This window comes from Pleurodeles waltl, chromosome 2_2, assembly GCF_031143425.1.
Source record: "Pleurodeles waltl isolate 20211129_DDA chromosome 2_2, aPleWal1.hap1.20221129, whole genome shotgun sequence".
NCBI classification, from domain to species: domain Eukaryota; kingdom Metazoa; phylum Chordata; class Amphibia; order Caudata; family Salamandridae; genus Pleurodeles; species Pleurodeles waltl.
This window is the reverse complement of record NC_090439.1, coordinates 1,138,397,799-1,138,415,850: the sequence shown is the minus strand read 5'-3', so window position 1 is coordinate 1,138,415,850 and position 18,052 is coordinate 1,138,397,799. Positions and strand designations below refer to the sequence as shown.

The 18,052-nt window shown below is 50.0% G+C and overlaps 1 protein-coding gene across 1 annotated transcript in view; it reads left to right on the top strand.

Moving 5' to 3' along the window:
• The window catches only part of MROH1 (maestro heat like repeat family member 1), a 1,237,492-nt gene that overhangs the window by 1,131,478 nt on the left and 87,962 nt on the right, over nt 1-18,052 (top strand). Inside the window, exon 40 of the mRNA XM_069221041.1 lies at nt 14,313-14,447. Within this exon, the coding sequence (XP_069077142.1) occupies nt 14,313-14,447 (135 nt within the window). The remainder of the gene's footprint in view (nt 1-14,312; nt 14,448-18,052) is intronic.

Sequence of the window (18,052 nt, the reverse complement as noted above, 5' to 3'; positions counted from 1 at the left end):
CTTCCAGTCATTAGGTCTCCCAGATGTGAGATCCCAATGAGGTCCCAGCCTTAAAAACCCTCTAATTATGTTCTGTGTGGGAGTCTAGTACCTCTCCATAGCAGTGTCTCTTTTATTATGCATTTAGAGCACCCCAGAACCCTGGACGTCTAGCACCAAATCTCCATCACAAGATGGTGGGAGGGATTCTGAAGGTGCTTCCCATACAACAGGTCAAGGAGGTAGGTCCCCTGCATCTGTGAGGTAGTAAAAACTTGTCTAGGGTTGCTATGCCACCCTCAAAGGTGATTTGAAACATTTGTTTATGCTATTCTGGGGGGTTGTTGATTCCATATGAAGCCCCACATAAGCGTATTTATGTAGGCAAAGAAGGTTTTGGGGCTAGACTATGGGAAATTTTGATATAGCAGCTTGACCATCTTAAAAATTGCTTATCTGTCTATAACGGATAGGGGGATGGTCGTCCAAAGCCAGCAGCCTGTGGTCAGTTTGTTGGTTAGTGGTTATAGATTCATATCTAGGGCACATTGTCTGTCTTCGGTGACATACACCCCTAAATAGTGGAACCCCTCACAGAGGATGCGGCTCCCCCGTGCCCAAGCCATGTTGGAGAAACAGGATCCTATTGCATAAATGAAAGATTTGGCTGTGTTAATCTGGATGCAAGATGCCTCTCCAAACAACCGCAGAATCTGGAGCTCGTCCAAAAAGATGAAGGGCTTGATTTAGAGTTTGGCGGACAGGTTATTCCATTGCAAATGTGACGAATATCCCTTTTGTCGTATTACCATAGGTTGTAATGGGATTGTAATATGGCGGACGGAATATCTGTCATGTTTGTGACGGAATTACCCCATCTGTCAAAGTTTGAATCAGGCCCTAAGCCATTGTCTGTATACAGTGCAACTCTGTCAGCTACCCCATTTGTCCATTCAAAGGCATATATTAGGTTGTTTACCCTGAGCCATGCCTCCAAGGGGTGGATAGCTAAAGCAAAGAGCAGGGACAATAATGGGCACCCCTTCCGGGTGCTGCGCTGGAAAAACCTCCACACCTTATGACCTATCCGGATGTGTGCATTGACATCTGCATAGAGCAGTTTAATACGACAAATGTAGCGGGGACAAAGTTCATTTTTGTTACCAGAGTAAAGATATCACACCAACTGATGAATACTTCTAACCACAGATTTCTCACCTTCAGAAAATCCCCAGACACCAAACTGGATCCGGCATTCTTCTCAGCTATGCTCTGTGCACGGTTAGATGGCACTGTGAGACTTCGCAGTGGCTTTGTTCCACCCTGCAAATGATGGAGCAGAGCTGCATTTAAATTTCAGTCCAGTGTGTAAGAAAATATTGTCCTCATCCAAAACCATAGTCTGATCTATGCTGTGACTGCCAGAAAAGGATGTAGGTAACTGACCCGCATGAGGTGTGCCTGTATGGTCTGGGCACAGGGCACTTCTCCAAGTCATGAAATGAGGGTGCCCTCATGCATATGAAGGTGATCCAGGATCGTGAAGGGAAGCTGTATGTCGCCGAACAGCAAAAGAAACCATGGACCTCATGAAAGTTCTACTTCAAGTTGAGAATGCACACCGCTACTGCTTTTGAGGTTGATTTTCAGTACATATTTCCGTCATCTTGTAATCAACATGTAAATCAAAGTCCAAGTTGAAAAAGAAACATAAGAAAGCAAAGCGGGGCTTGATCCTCTATTGAAAGGGAAGTCGCTAGGGTGGTGCCAATCTGGCTCGCTCCTGATTCCCACTTGAGTTGATTCTGCAGTTGATTCCAATGCATCCTGAGTTTCCCAGGCCATCAGAGATGCTGCAATAAGTACAGGCCAATAAGAAGGCCAGGCTATGTATTTTTTACACTCTTCTGGCTCCCTGTGGAATGCCTTTGGGCCCCACGGAGCCACAGGGACCTCCAGTCCAATTACTGCAGGTGGATCCATCTTTGGCACCATATGATCCCCTCAAACCCACCTCAGGTTCTGCACCAACTCTGATACTGACTTCTATTCCTGCTCCAAGACCTGCATCGCACGGTCCTTCTTTCATCGATGCTGATAGCAGCGTCGCCAGTGCCGACCCCGATGTCTTACCCAGAGCCAAATCCATCTCGATCCTGACCGAGGTCGCTTTCTGACTCTGCTCCAGCTCACCTGGTTCCTGTACATTCTCATTCTGACATGGTACCATCACTACTGAAGTCTTTCTCAGGGACTCCATCACCTTTTTGGATCAGATTCAGACCAGAGTCTACTTTTTGGAGATGACAGTGGTGTTGATTGGGATGGTTTAGCTCCATATTATAATAATGACAGTTTATTTATGGACCTCCTAGAGGCCAGTTAGATTTATACTTCCCCTGATACAGGATTGGTTTTACCCGTTGGGTCCCCAACAGAAGAGTGCTTCCCTTGCTGTAGTAATTCGACATACTGCTGAGCTCCTGGACTTTCAACTGCCCTCTGTGGAAGTTAAAATGAATGATATCTGCCTCCTGGGCCTGTGTCTTCTGATCCCTTACTCCCACTCAACAAAGCCCGAGCTGCTAGTCTGATGAGCACTTGGTCTAAGCCTTGTTTTTGGCCGCTGGTGACCAAGCAGATGGCCACACACTGGGGCCCGGCCAGGGCCGCAACAAATGCCCCCGCAGTTCCTAGATTGCAGGGGTGGACAGTCTTTTCTACAGGAAGGGGGCCCCTCAGTTTGTCTGTGCAATGTGTGCCTCTCTAAAGCAGTTGCAGTGTGCTGCCTGCTTTGAGCTGACACAGCGCTGGCCCTGGACTGAAAATAAACAAAATCAGTTATTTGTTTCTTTTCAGTCTGAGCCTTTCAGGAACTTTACAGAAGTGGGGTTGGGCCCTGAGAGAGCATCCTCCACAGAACACTACACATTTTAGAGGGAAGAGGCATCACAAAGTACTGGAGTAGAGGTAGGATGGCCACTTTCCCAGAAAGAAATATGCTGGCCCGCTCTCACATTTTAAGATCCTGCACAGGCCTGCAAACTATTAAGTAAAACTTTATATGAAACAAACTGTGTAGGAAAGTTCCTCTTTTGACATGGTCACCCCCAGCCCACACTTTTTGCCTGGTTTCTGGTGTAATTTTAACTGAAAGTGCACTGGTTAACCAGGTCTCCCGTGCAAGATTTCTTTCCCCAAAACTGCACAGTCGTTTTTTCCAATTGACAAAACCTTTAGCACCCACTGTAAGACCCTAGTAAATGGTACCCCTGGTACGAAGGGCCTGGGGTACTAAAGAGGGGCCCCAAGGGCTGCAGCTCGAATTGTGCCACCCAAGGGAACACTCACCAAGCACATAACAGGCTGCCATTGCAGGCTGCGTGTCTTGGTGCAGACAAAAGTGAAGACACAACATGGCACACAGCCTGTGTGACATGTCCCCTAACACTGAATGCAATATAAACAAGTCACCCCTCTAACAGGTCTTACACCCCTAAGGCAGTGTGCATTATATTACATGTGAGGGAATACCTACACAAGCAGATATGCCCCTGCTATGTCTTTGTTGATTCTCAGACATAGTAGGTGACCAGGGAAGCCATTTTAAATACATGTGCTGGACACTGGTCAATACACGTTCCCCAGCTACATGATGGCTTCACTGAAGATAGGGATGTTTGGTATCAAACATCTCGTATTGGTGAGCCTACACTGATCAGTGTTGGGTTCACAAATACCTGCACCCAGAGGGCACCTTAGAGGTGCCCCCTAAAAACCGATCAGCTACTGGTGTGTTAACTGACTGGTCCTGACCAGTTTAGCCACCCTAGTCATGTTTCTGACCCCCCAAGGTGAGACCCAGTGCTCTTGAGGGTCAGAGCCAAAAGCCTTTACTGGGTGGGGGTGTTAGCACCTCACCCAGGCAGGATGGACTTTCCAGGACAGGGAACTTCAAAGGCCTAACCACCTTTGTAATCCGACCCAGGTCTCTCCAGATGGAGGGGATGGCTGACCCACCTGTCCTGTCCTCACTTTTGGGCGGCAGCACAGGCAGATAAAATTAGGCAGATTAGGAGGGGGTCTTCCAAGGAACTCCCAGAGTACAGGGGATCACGCCCTACTTCATGGCAGTCCCACTCCTAAGTGGGATGAGCTGAAGTGTACACCACTTTTTAAATTCCTTCATTTTTGTTTGAAAGGAATTTGGCCACTAGGCTTAGGGTTATGCCTAGTTCTCAGCAGAAGTGGTCATATAAAGGGCGGAGTCACCCTAACAGTGGGCAACCCATTGGCTGCCACCCGGCACCCCCTGTTATGCCCCTAAATTGAGTATTTAGGTGGCACCCCTGAACTCTGGAACTCCCATCCTAATGACCTAAAAAGAAGAGGACAAAGTAGAGACGCACCTGCAGAAGAGAAGAAGAATCAGCTGACCTGGTACCAGTCCCGCCTGTCTGTCTACACTCCTCGAGGGACTGAACCAAAAGACGCCTCATCCAGCAGCTGAACCTCCAGGAACCTGAGATTTCTGCCTGTCTTTGAAATAGACTCAATTCCCCTGTGAGCAGGGGACCTGCTCTCCACCCGACTCCCACGAAAAGAGCCGACACCTGAGGTCACAACTGTACATGTTGTCCACAACCCAAGGTGGAGAAGACCACTGGTGCCAACAAGGTTCCCCAGCTGTCCAGAGTCTGAGTCCATCATGGTTTCACCTCTCCTGGACTCCCTGAAATCGCCTGCAGCCTCTGCCCACAGGCCCCCTCTCTCGCAGGCTCTGAGGTAAGAGAAACCCGACGTCTCCAGCAACCACTGTACCCATCCCCGCCGGCCTGAGTGGAAGTGGGCCCCTCGTGCCAGAGTCATCTCTCAGTGCTCCTGCACTCGAGTCCGCTGTGGTTTCATCCCTCCTGGACTCCCCGATCATGCCTGCAGCCTCAGACCACAGGACCCTCTAACTGCGAGTGCTCCAGGTCAAGGCGACTCCATGCTGAAGGACACCCCTGCATCCGTCGTCCCTGGGCCTTGGAGAAGCGGACCTAAGGTGCACCTTCGTCCCCAAGCACCCCACGTTTGTGACTTACCTGTTGATTGACCCCGACTGGCCCCCAGTCTGAGTCTGCAACCTACACCTCTGGAGTTGCAGCCTAAAGGCAAACTTTACCTCTGTACCTGCCTGGCTGCCCCAGTGCCACCCGGAGTGACCTGTTAGTGTGGTCCTGACCCTTGCCCAATACTCACCTTAAGTCTCCAAGATTGGTCCGGTGAGTTGTCGTAAAGTGCTTGTTTGCTGCATGTGTTTTCCTTCCATAGGTTAACATTGAAGAACTCTGAAATTGCACTGTGTTGATTTTTCCCATTTAAATGTTTTGATGCTTAAAAACATACTTAACCTTTTAACGAAGTTCTTGGGTTTAAAATATATATATACCAATAAGTGATATTTTTCTAAATTGGTCTTGGATTTATTCTTTGAGTATCTGTATCATTTATCACCTCCATGAGTACAGTAAATGCTTAACACTACCCTCTGATGAGCCTAACTACTCGCCTACACTACCGTAAAATAGATAGAGCATTAATCCTATCTACTTTTGACTCTGCAAGCCAACTGGGGAGCCACTGGACTCTGCAGGGTGTACTTCTTTTTAGTGCACCACATAGAGAGCCAGCATCATTCAATCTGTATTCATTTTATCTGATAGAGACTTATAGCTACATATTCCTTACCTTAGAAATTCCAGGCTTCAGTTCTTCTCCTTCCGCGCTGGGTAACGCAGCTCTGGATAGAGCTACCCCTCTGCCGTTTTTTGGCAGACCTCTATTTGACATTGTCAGAAGAATTGTTCTTCTGTGCCGAGGATGTCATCTAGGAAGACAGGATGCAAGCCATGTGGCGCCTGCCATCATGCCATGTCGGTGACGGATCCCCATCTTGTATGCCTGTGTTGTCTCAAGCGCGACCACAACTCGAAGTTGTGCTTGGGCTGCTAGGCAATGGCTCCAAAAGCTTTGAGGAAGCGGTCCCTGAAGCTGCTTGTGGCTCAGCAGTCGACATTGGCAGACACGACTCCTTGGAGAAGGTAGTGGGACTGCTGCAGGAGCTGCAAACCTTATTCGGCCCACTTCATATCCTTCAGGCACTTGGGGAAGAGGCTCAAGAATAAGTCCAAATGGACTTCGACTTCACCTAGCCCGTCTGCTGACAAGGTGAGTCCGGAGTGAAGACATTCTATGCACGGTTTCACAGAATCATTATCAAGGCCGACTCCCCACCTTCCCCCCATTTCTGGAAGGCGAAGCAACCCCGCTGAATTAAAATAATTCTACAAGGCCATGCGTCTCATATTTGAGTGGACCAGCCCCATTGGAGTGCCTTCAGGACCTGTGGGGTCAGAAGAGGCTCCATCAGGTTCTACGCAGGCAACTTCTGCCTCAGCTTTGATGGGTCCGATCCTGGATCCCAAACGGCACAAGTAGCACACCGTTGACCTTCTCTGGCACAGCTCCAGACGCCACCGGCACCCACCTGTGGTGCCAGCCCCATTATAATCTCCGATGATCCAGAGCCAGAACGGCGTCCCACGACACTGATTCCAATGGTGCCCATGGCTGCCAGATCATTGCCTGAGCATTCATTACCCCAGCCAGACACTGGAGAGGAATGGGAGGGGTCTTTGGACCCTCTATAACCCCGGTTGAACCTTTGGACTGGTATGAGGAACTAGGAGAGGCCAGTGGACTGGACACATCTCCAGATTCTGGCCTGCTCTCTCCTACTGTGGCTATGGAGGAGGGGGCTGTAGGAAGCTGGCTCTGTATATACTATACCAAACGTTGACAATACTAATGCTCTCTTTTGTGGTAGTGTGGTTGAGCCGTTAGGCTTATCGGAGCGTAGTGCTAAGCATTTGTTGTACACACAGTCGAGAAATAAGGCACACACTCAATGACTAACTCCAGGACAATTTTTTATTTATCAAAAAATATACTTTACTTTATTCCTAGAACCAAAAGGATCTTTGTTGTAGGTAAGTACATTCTGAAGAACGTATCACTCTCAAGTAATAATTATTCTTTGTTTAGAATTCACAGATAAAACCGTTTTCAGATAAGCAACACTTTTCAGTTTCAAAAGTGGACAGTGCAATTTTTCATAGAAAGTAATGCAGTCCTAGGGGAGGAAAAGTATTAACACAGTTTGCAGGTAAATACACGACTTACGGTCCCAGTCTTGGGGGGTTTAGGGTGTCCACAGGGCAAAGTTCAAGAAGACACCAAGAGTGCAGCACCAGCAGCACGGGGCTGGCCGGGTGCAGAAGTCTAAGTCTGGTGTTGGGCACTCTGTAGGAAGCTTTCTCTTTATTTACCACATTAAAATGAGATATAGTGTACACAGAGTCCAGGGGTTCCCCAGAGACTTAACAGCGGCTAAAGTAGATAATACTAATGCTCTCTTTTGTGGTAGTGTGGTCGAGCAGTTAGGCTTATCAGAGGGTAGTGTTAAGCATTCGTTGTACACACAAACAATAGAAGAAGCACACACTCAATGACTTAACTCCAGACCAATGGTTTTTATATAGCAAAAATATTATTTTGTTTATTTCTAGAACCACAAGATTCAAGTTGCAGGTAAGTACTTCAATAGATTCGTATTTCACACATATATCAATAACACTTTGTTTGAAATTGTTAAGTTATACAGTTTTTGAAATAGTGGCAATTATCTGTTTTAAAAGTTGACTGCAATTTTCAGAAACAGTTCCTGGGGGTGGAAAAGTTAGTACAATTTACAGGTAAGTACTTGACAAAAAGTTCCAGTCTCCGGGGGTTAGGATGTCCACAGGTTGGGGTTCAAGTTAACCGCCAAACACCCACCACCAGCAACATGGGGCCAGCCGGGTGCAGAGGTCAAAGTTGAGGCAAACTTAACTTGGGCTCCTATGGAGACTGGGGGCACTCGGTTTTAGATCTGCTGGCAGTTAAGTACCCGTGTTTTCGTAGGGCGGACCTGGGGGGTTTAGAGGAGCACTGGGGGTCCACAAGAAGGCACCAAAAATACACCCTCAGCGGCACAGGGGTGGGAGGGTGCAGACTGCAAACAGAGCATCGGGCTCCCAACACTTTTCTATGAGGGGACCCCATGGCTCACCCAGATGCTGGAGGCTGGGCCCAAGGGGTCGGTTCTGGAAAACCACAGGCTGGACAAGTTGTAGGGCAGCCTGCTGAACGTTGCTGCACTGGTGGTCGGGTTCTTAAGGCCTGGGGGTTGTGGGTGGAGTGTACCTTTAGCCGTCTGATATCTTCGTCCAGAGCTTTCACAGTCAGGGGTGGCCTCTGGATTCACACTGCAGGCGTCGTCGTGAGGGGCAGGAGGGGTCAACCCAGGGTGGGCACTTGCTCAGAATCGCCTGGGGATCCTCTCTAGCCGGTTGAGCCACCTGGACGCTGGCCGTGGGCATCAGGTGCAGAGTGGTCAGGATTCGCGGATCCGGGGAGGTCCTGCAGTCTTGGTGTTGTTTTTTTTTTTTGGACAGGGCCGCTGTCCTTGGGAGTTCTTGGTCCTTTGGGGTGCAGAGCAGTCCTCTGGAGCTTGACAGAGGTCACTGGTTCCACAGGATGCGTTGCCTTCTTGTTGCAGGTTCTTTGAAGCAGAAGACAGACTGGTAGGGCTGGGGCCAAGTCAGTTTGCGTCTTTCTTCTTCTCTGCTGGGGGTTCCGCTTAGCAGTCCTCCTTTCTTCTCAGGTCGCCAGGAATCTGACTGAGGTTCAGAGGAGCTTGTAAATCCTGGATTTAGGGGCATTACAGGGGCCAGAGGGCAGTAGCTAATGGCTATTGTGCCTGAGGGTGGCTACACTCTTCTTGTGTGCACTCCCTTTGGGAAGGGGGACACTAACCTAACTCTATTGGTCCCTGTACACCTTAGGGGTTGTCCTAGCTGGGGTGGTCACTCCTCCCTGTTTTCCCTAATTTTCCCGCTGTACTTGCTGCCAAAAGTGGGGCTTTGTCTGGGGGGAGGGGGGATGGGCAACTCCACTAGCTGGAGTGCCCTGGGGCACTGTAACCGAAGGCTTGAGCCTTTGAGGCTCACCACCAGGTGTTACAGTTCCTGCAGGGGGGAGGTGTGAAGCACCTCCACCCAGGACACGCTTTGTTTCTTGCCACACAGAGCACAAAGGCTCTCACCCCATGTTGTCAGAAACCTGTCTAAAAGCGGCAGGCTGGCACAGACTGGGCAGTCCTGCACTAGTAGTTTGGCTAACATACAGGGTGCATCTCTAAGATGCCCTCTGGGTGCTTTTTTCAATAAATCCCACACTGGCATTATTGTGGGTTTATTGTGCTGAGAAGTGTGATATCAAACTTCCCAGTATTCAGTGAAGCCAATATGGAGCTATAGAGTTCGTAATGGCAAACTCCCAGACCATATTCTCAATATGGCTACGCTGCACTTACAATGTCTAAGAATGGACTTACTCTGTAGGGGCATATTGCTCATGCAGCTATGCCCTCACCTGATGTTTAGTGCACCCTGCCTTAGGGCTGTAAGGCCTGCTAGAGGGGTGACTTAGCTATGGCACAGGCAGTGGTTTGTGGGCATGTCACCCTGAGAGGGGTGCAATGTCGACTTTGCCTTTTCTCCCCACCAGCACACCCAAGCTGCAAAGACAGTGTGCTTGGTGATGGGTCCCCAGGGTGGCATAAAACATGCTGCAGCCCTTGGGGACTTTCCAGGCCAAGGGGCCCTTGGTACCATGGGTACCTTTTACAAGGGAGTTAACTGTGTGCCATGGGTGTGCCAATTGTGAAAACAGAGGTACAGATTTTGGGAAAGAACATTGGTGCTGATGCCTGGTTAGCAGGATCCCAGCACGCTTTCAACTAATGTTGGAATCAATATCAGGCAAAAAGAGGGGGGGTAATGGTGCCAACATTGGCACTTTCCTAGAGGCACCCAATGGAAACCAATCGGGAGTGGGGGCACTCGGAAAGAAACAGCTCGCAGGTAAGTACCAGCAAGTTCAAGGCACATACCTGGGGGTTTAGATTAGCACCAGGGGTGCCACAGGTCAGCACTAAACGCACATCCTTAGCGGCGAGGGGGCTGCCGGGTGCAGGGTGCAAACACAACATTGGGTGCCCAATGCTTTTCAGTAGAAAAAACGCGGGGGTCACAAATAGGCTGCAGGCTTAGTTCAGGGAGTCTGCTGAAGAAGACTACTGGCTGGACAAGTAAGTAGAGAGGCCACTGTACATTGCTGGAACGTTGGTTGGGTTTCCCAAGGCCAGGGGGCTTCCGGTGCAGGGGCACCTTTAGCCATCGAGAATCTTCACCGGAACAGGTTGCGGTCAGGGGGTCCTCTGGAGTTAGGCTGCAGGCGTCGTCGTATTGGTGAGGGGTCAACCCAGGGCGAACTCAAAGTCGGAGTCGCCTGAGGGCCCTTTCTAATCTGGTGGGCCACCTCGACTTGGGCTGTGGGGGCGTTGGATGCAGAGTGGGCAGGACTTGTGGATCCGGGAGGCTCTGGAGTCGTTTTTGCAGGTTTCTTTGTGGACAAGGCTGCTATCCTCTGGAGTTCTTCGTCCTTGGGTAGGCAGGCAGTCCTCTGGGGGTTTTTAGAGGTTGCTGGTCCTGCAGGATGCATCACATTTGTGTAGCAGGATTGGTAGGGCTAGGGCCAAGTCATTTGTCATCTGGAGGCTTCTGTGTTGGTGCAGCTCTTCAGTCCTCCTTTTTCTTTAAGGTCGCCAGGAATAAGTAATAAGTAATAATTAGATAGGATATGGAGTTGTTCGAGGGAAGTTGGAAGAACTAGGACTTTTAAGTACTCACCTCTTAGGTGACCACCCCCCCCCCCCCCCCAGCGACCAGGAGAGCTAAGGTAAGTACCTGGTCTTCCCAAGGACTAACTAGAGGACTTAGAAAATGGACTGTGCAAGAGCAGGACCAGACTAGAAAAACCGAAGGTGGATTCTAGAAGAAGAGGACTGCAAAAGAAGGGGACAGAGTCCAGTGCACGATGGCGTGCCTATCGCGGCAGGAGCCACTACCTACCCGTCTGTGAATGAAGCTCCGGGTCGACCGGGGAAGAAGACGAACAGCTGTGGAGCCAAGGAGCTGAAGGGGAGTCCTTGGAGAGGTGCAGATGGTGTTCCACATTGTTCATCAGGTTGGCGATGGTCAGTAGTTTAGGAGATCCACCAACAAGCCTTGGCAAATGCAAAAGGAAGCAAAGAAAGAGTTGCAAGGTTGAAGAGGACCAGCAAGGTCCTGGGGACTCGACCCTTGGAGAGGAGTACGAACTGACCCTCAGCAGTCAGGAGAGCCAGCGGAAGCTGTCGCAGCCCCTGCAGGAAACCCACTGGCAGCAGGCACAAGTAAGTTGCAGTGAGGCCCAGTCAGCACACCTGGAGAGGAGTCCCACATAACTGGAGCAGCAAAGTAGACTGTTCTTGGCAGGATGAAGTGCTGGAGGCTTAGGCTATTCAGAGCCTGAAGATCCCTTGGAGCAGGAGACAACAAGCCTTGGTTGCTGCGAGACTCATTGTGCACAGGAGTTTTGTCCTGCAAGGAGAGGCAAGGGCTCACTGTCTCCCAAGTTGGACAGCTGGCAGAGAGGACCGAGGGGACCACTCCAGACCACCACCTGTGATGCAGGATCCACGCAGTTCCAAAGAGAGCAGATCCACGCAGCCGGATGTCATTGCTGTAGGTGGCTATGGATGCAGGGGAGTGACTCCTTCAGTCTAAGGGAGATTCCTTCTTGATTCCTGGTGCAGCTGAAGTCTTGCTGACCCCAGAGGATGCACAGCCGGGGAAATGTTGCAGTTGCTGGAAGGAGCTGGAGAAACAATGTTGTAGGCGACATCATCTCGGGAGTTGCAGTCTTGTCGGTTTCTGAAGAGTCAAGTTGCGGTTCCAGTGGCCAGAATTAGAAGTAAACGATGCAAAGGATTCCTGGTGGAGTCTTGCACGTCGAATCTGGCGACCTATCAACAAGGGAGTCCCTAAATAGCCCTAAAAGGGGAATGGTCATCTTGCATGATGACCACCTATCAGGAGGGGTCTCTGATGTCAGCTGCCTGACCTGGCCACTCAGATGCTCCCAGAGGCCTCTGCACATCTTGGTTTCAAGATGGCAGACCCAAGTGGCCACCTGGAGGAGCTCTGGGCACCACCCCTGGGGTGGTGATGGACAGAGGAGTGGTCATTCCCCTTTCCATTGTCCAGTTTCGCACCAGATCAGGGACCAGGGGTCCCTGGACTGGTGCAAACTGGTTTATTGAACTGGGTACAAAATGTGCCCTTCAAAGCATACCGGTGGCTTGGGGAGGCTACACCTCCCAAGCCATGTAACACCTATTGCTAAGGGAGAGGGTGTTACCTCCTTCTCCCACAGGAAATCCTTTGTTCTGCCTTCCTGGGCTTGAGTTGGTCAAGCAGCAGAAGGGCAGAGCCCTGTCTGAGGGGTGGCAGCAGTGTGGAGTGCCCGGAAAACTCCCGAAGACTAGTAGGAGCAATGTTGGAGGTCCTCTAAGGAGCCCCCTAGTGCATGGAATCATACAACCAATACTGGCAGCAGTATTGGGATATGATTCCAAAAAGTTTGATACCAAATATGCCCAGGTTTGGAGTTACCATTATGTAGCTGGACATAGGTAGTGACCCACGTCCAGTACACGGGTAAAATGGCTTCCCTGCACTTACAAAGTCCAGTGTAATGGAGCTGGAGTCCGTAGGGGCACCTCTGCTCATGCAGGGGTGCCCTCACACACATGTACCTGACCCTGCCCTCTGGGCTAGGAGGGCCTACCATAGGGGTGAGAGGTGATTTACAGTGACCTGGTGCAGTGACTGGTGAAAGGGCGCATGCACGTTTTCACGCAGGCTGTAATTGTAGTCCTGCAGACACATTTTTTATGGGCTCCCATGGGTGGCACAATACATGCTGCAGCCCATGGGGAACCCCTGGTGCCCCAATGCGTAGCCCCTGGTGCCCCTGTGTAGCTAAGTGCCATATACTAGGGGCTTATATGGGGGTACAGGTATGCCGATTATGAGGTGTGCTAAGTTCTAAGCAACAAATTTAGAGGGAGAGAGCACAGTCACTGGGGTCCTGGTTAGCAGGATCCCAGTGAACACAGTCAAAACACACTGACAGCAGGCAAAAAGTAGGCGTAACCATGCGGAAAAGAGGGTACTTTCCTACATGTCTTTCCTCCCCAAGATGATGACCCTATTTCAGCTGGGTCAGAACATCACCCTGCACACCTTCTTTGGCCCACCGCATCCCACTAAAGAAGAGGAGCGACTCCACCGACTGGACACAAAAAGAGTGTTGTTATTCTACCTTGACCACACAAAAGAGTTTACAGGTAGATGACCATCTCTTTGTGGGGTACGTGGTAGCAAAGAAAGTTCGGGCAGTGTAGAAGCAAACCATTTCGTGCTGTGTTCATTTTCTGCATTAAGATCAGCTATGCACTGGCCAAGAAGCAGCCACTTGAGGGCCTGAGAGCTCATTCCAATGTTGCTACCACTGCACTAGCACAAGGTGTTCCAGTCCTGGATATGTGTCAGACAGCGACGTGGGCATCCTTGCTCATGTTCGTAAGACATTACTGCCTGGACAATCAGGTCCGTAGAGACTCGCACTTGTCCATTTGGTCCTACAGGACTATCTAGTGTAAGGACATCTGTCTGCAGCCCACTGCCGGGAGGTTATGGCTTGGGCCTTTTCTAAGGTAAGCAGCTAGAAGTCTCTATCAGATGAATAAGTTACTTACCTTCAGTAATGCATTATCTGGTAGAGACTCTTATCTAGCTGCAGATTATTTGCTCCCACCCATGCCTCCCTGCTCTGCGGACACGTCTATTAGAGTTAGGATTGTCCCAAACATGGCCCTAAATTTTGGCACAGACAAAATGTTGGTTCGTTCTGTGGCTTTGCTCTTCTGGAGTGGAAGTTAGTGGAAAAGGAACTGACGTCCGCACACCTGGGTGGTGCCCTTATAGGTGACCATGACATCATAGACCGCTCCACCAACGCTGATGACGCCAGGAGGATCCGAACGATGCCACCTGGCGGCGCACGCAAGGATATTGCTCTTCAAAAGTTCCAGATTCCAAGCTGACACCTGGAAATTCTAAGGTAAGGAATCTGCAGCTAGAGTCTCTACCAAATAGTGAATTACTGAAGGTAAGTAACTTGTTCTTCTTTGCCAGTCATCTATTGATTTTAGATACTCTAATGATATTAATGGATAGCACCTATATTATTCTGTATGTTAATAAAATATTTGTTTTTCAAATTCTTTTGCGTTACAGGCATGCAAGTTTGCCCTAAGGATGTGTGGCCCTAACATGGGTTGTGAAGGTCTTGCTGACATGTTTAAGAATCATCTGCATGAGGATAGAGGCCTGCACTACGGAGAGTTCTTGAATGACGTCTGCAAAAATCTTGTAAGGGCAGGTCTAGACGTCTAACAAAAGTTTGTTTTGTAATTGGAATAATTAAGGTGGTCAATTGAGTGAGATACATTGCTTGTATGTCAATAATTATTTCAGAAATTGGTGTACCACCATTTTGTACAGTATATATGCCATAAAGAGAGCAGTAATTGAGCTGAAAGCATAGAAAGCAATGCAGTCCAGGGGTGAGGGGCGGGTGGGGGGGGGGGGGGTCAGGTGGAGTATTAGCACCGTTTGCAGGTAAGTACTTAATTTATGTTCCCAGCCTTCAGGGGTTAAGGAGTTCACAGGGCAAGGCTCAAGTTGACCCCAAAAGTGCACCACCAGCAGCACAGGGCTGGCCGAGAGCAGAGGTCAAAGTTGGTGTTGGAAGCTCAATGGAATCCTTTGGAGACTGGGGGCTCATAAAAAGATACAGCTTGCAGGTAAGTACCCGCAACTTCAGGGCACAGACCTGGGGGGGTTTAGCTCAGCACTGGGTGGGTGGCACAGGTCAGCACCAAACACACACCCTCAGCGGCACAGGGGTGGCCGCGTGTAGGGTGCAAACACAGAGTTGGCCACCCAATGCTTTTCACTGGGGAACCCTGAGGGGTAACAAAGAGACTGCAGGCTTGGTCCAGGGATTTGTCAGAAGAAAAACACCTGCTGGACAGGTAAGTTGTTACCTCAGTGGATGTCGCTGGACCATCTGTCGAATTTCCCAGGGCCAGGGGACTGCAGCTGTAGGGGTACCTTTAGGGTTTTGGGAAATCTTCACCGGAGCTGATCGCGGTCAGGGGGGTGCTCTGGATTTAGGCTGCAGGCTGTGTTGGCCAGGGGTGGTCAATCCAGGGTGGACTTGAGGTTGGAATCACCTGAGGACCTGCTGCCGACCAGTGGGCCACCTGCACACTGGCCATGGGCATCTGGTACAGAGTGGGCAGTGCTCGCCGATCCGGGACGGCTCTGGAGTCCTTCTTGGAAGTTTCTTTGTGGACAATGCTGTCCTCTGGAGTTCTTGGTCCTTGGGTAGGCAGGCAGGCAGTCCTCTGGGGGTTTGTAGAGGTTGCTGGACCTGCAGGATGCGTCACCTTTTTGTTGCAGGGGTCTTTGAAGCTGCAGACAGGCCAGTAGGGCTTGGGATATGTCAGTTGTCGTCTGGAGTCGGCTTTTCAGTCCTTCTTCCTAGGTCGCCAGGAATCCAAAGAGCAAGGTTCAGGTGTGCCTCTAAATACTAGATTAAGGGTTACAGGGGTCATAGGTAAGTAGCCTTAGGGTTAGGTATGTACCTTTGGGGAGAGGGGCACATATGTAACCCTATTTTCTGTCTCCCTGCAAAGCAAGATGGAGTATTCTGCAAGGTGGGTGTCACTTCAGCCCTGGGCTCCCTAGAGTGATGCCAGCTGAAGTGGTCACTCCTCCTTGTGTTTAGTAATTTTCCCTCCGGACCTGCCGCCAAAAGTGGGGCTTGGTCTGGGTAGGGGGGCATCTTCGTTAGCTGGAGTACCCTGGGGCAGTGCAACAAAAGGCAGGAGCCTTTAAGGCTCACTGCCCAGTGTTGCTGTTCCTACAGTGGGGGAGAGATGAAGTACCTCCACCCAGAGCAGGCTTTGTCTCTGACTCTAGGGAGCACAAAGGCTCTCATCCCATGAGGTCAGAAACTTGACTTTTAGTGGCAGCCTGGCACAGACTGGTCATCCTCACACTAGAGGGTTGGGTAAAATACAGAGGGCAACTCTAAGATGCCCTCAGTGTGCATTTTTCAATAAATCCAACATTGACATCAGTGTAGTTTTATTGAGCTGAGACGTTTGATACCAAACTTCCCAGTCTTCAGTGAAGCCATCACTGGGGTGACTATGTCACAGGCAGTGGTTTGTGGACATGGCACCTTTTTCCTCCCAACAGCACACACAAGCTGCAATGCGGGATGCATGTGTTTGGTGAGGAATCCCTTGGGTAGCATAATACATACTACAGCCCTTGGGGACCCTCCCTGGTCACAATGCTCTTGGTACCACTGGTACCATTTACAAGGGACGTAGCTGTGTGCCAGGGGTGTGCCAACTGTGGAAGCAGTGATGCAGTTTAGGGAAAGAATACGCTTGGGGGGCCTGGCTAGCAGGATCCCAAAACAGGCTCAGTCAAGTTAGCATCAGATATCAGGCAAAACGTGGGGAGTGACCATGCCAAAAGGGGTACTTTGCTACACCTGGTACCTACAGCATGGGTTGTAGGAAAGTAGAATCTTTTTGGCATAGTTACCTTCACTTTTTGCCTGGGGTTAGTGTGTTTAGACTATAGTACACTTGGATCCTGCTAATCAGGACCCCAGTGTCAGTGCTCTCTCCCCAAAATGTAGTTGTAGATAACTTTTACACCCCACAATTGGTATGCTGGTGCACCCATGTAAGCCCCTAGTGTATGATACTTGGGTACTCAGGGCATAGGTGCACCAGGGGTGCAGCATGTATTGTGCCACCCATGGGTGCCCATGCAAACTGTGACTGCAGGCCTGCCAATGCAGCCTGTGTGAAATGGTGCATCCACCTTTCACTCCAGATATAAGGTTTGCCTTATATCATGATCACAGCAGTCTGACCTTGTAAGTCACCCCTAAGGTAGGCCCTTTAACCCAAGGGCAGGGTGCATGGTTCTAAGTATGAGGGTACCACTACATGAGCAGAGGTGCCCCTACAAACCCCAGGCTCCATTTCCTAGGCTTTGTAAGTGCTGGGAAGTTATCTTGAGGTATGTAGTGGACACTGGTCAACACAAGGGGTCCAACTACATAATGCCTTCATTGAACATAGGCATGTTTGTTATCAAACATGTTGGAATCATGCAACTACATGGATTCCAGTGCTACTTGCATGATAGCGTGTACACTGGGGGTTCCCTAGGGGATCCTCTATAGTGTCTGTACAGCCTTGCAGGGTCTGCATGCCAGTCCATGCTGCTGCCGATCCCGAACACTATTCTGCCCTCCTGCTGCGGAGTTTAACTTGGGCAGGGGTAGGCAGAACAAAGGGTTTCCTGTAAGATAGAGGTGTGACCACCTCTTCTTTAGAAATAGGTGTCTCTTGGCTGGGGTGGAGGTGCCTTAAGCGAAGCCAGATCTTGCATAAATTGGTTTGCACCAGTGCAGTAACCCCAGATTCCCGCTCTGGCGTGAAACCACTCAAAGGGTGCGAGTGACCACCACCATCCTACTCCTCCCCTAGGGAGGCGCACACGGCTCTGCCAGGTGGCCCCTGTAGGAAGCTGGCTGGGTGTGTGGTGGACACCTATGGTATAATCACCCTACACCAGGTCCAAGTATCCCCTATTAGTGAAGTGTAGGCAGTGACTATGAGGCCTGGGCTCTCTAGAGGTAGCTTTGGATGAGCAGCCAAGACTTATGTAGGAGACATGCAAAGCTTATGCAATACCACTATAGTCGCACATTAACTTGTTGCACATGAAAGACCCGGACACTGTTACAAAAATAAAGGTACTTGTAGGAAGCTGGCTCTGTATATACTATAGCAAAATTAAATCTAGTGTGCACAGAGTCCAGGAGCTCCCCAGAGGCTTTACAGAGGATAAAGTAGATCATACTAATGCTCTCTTTT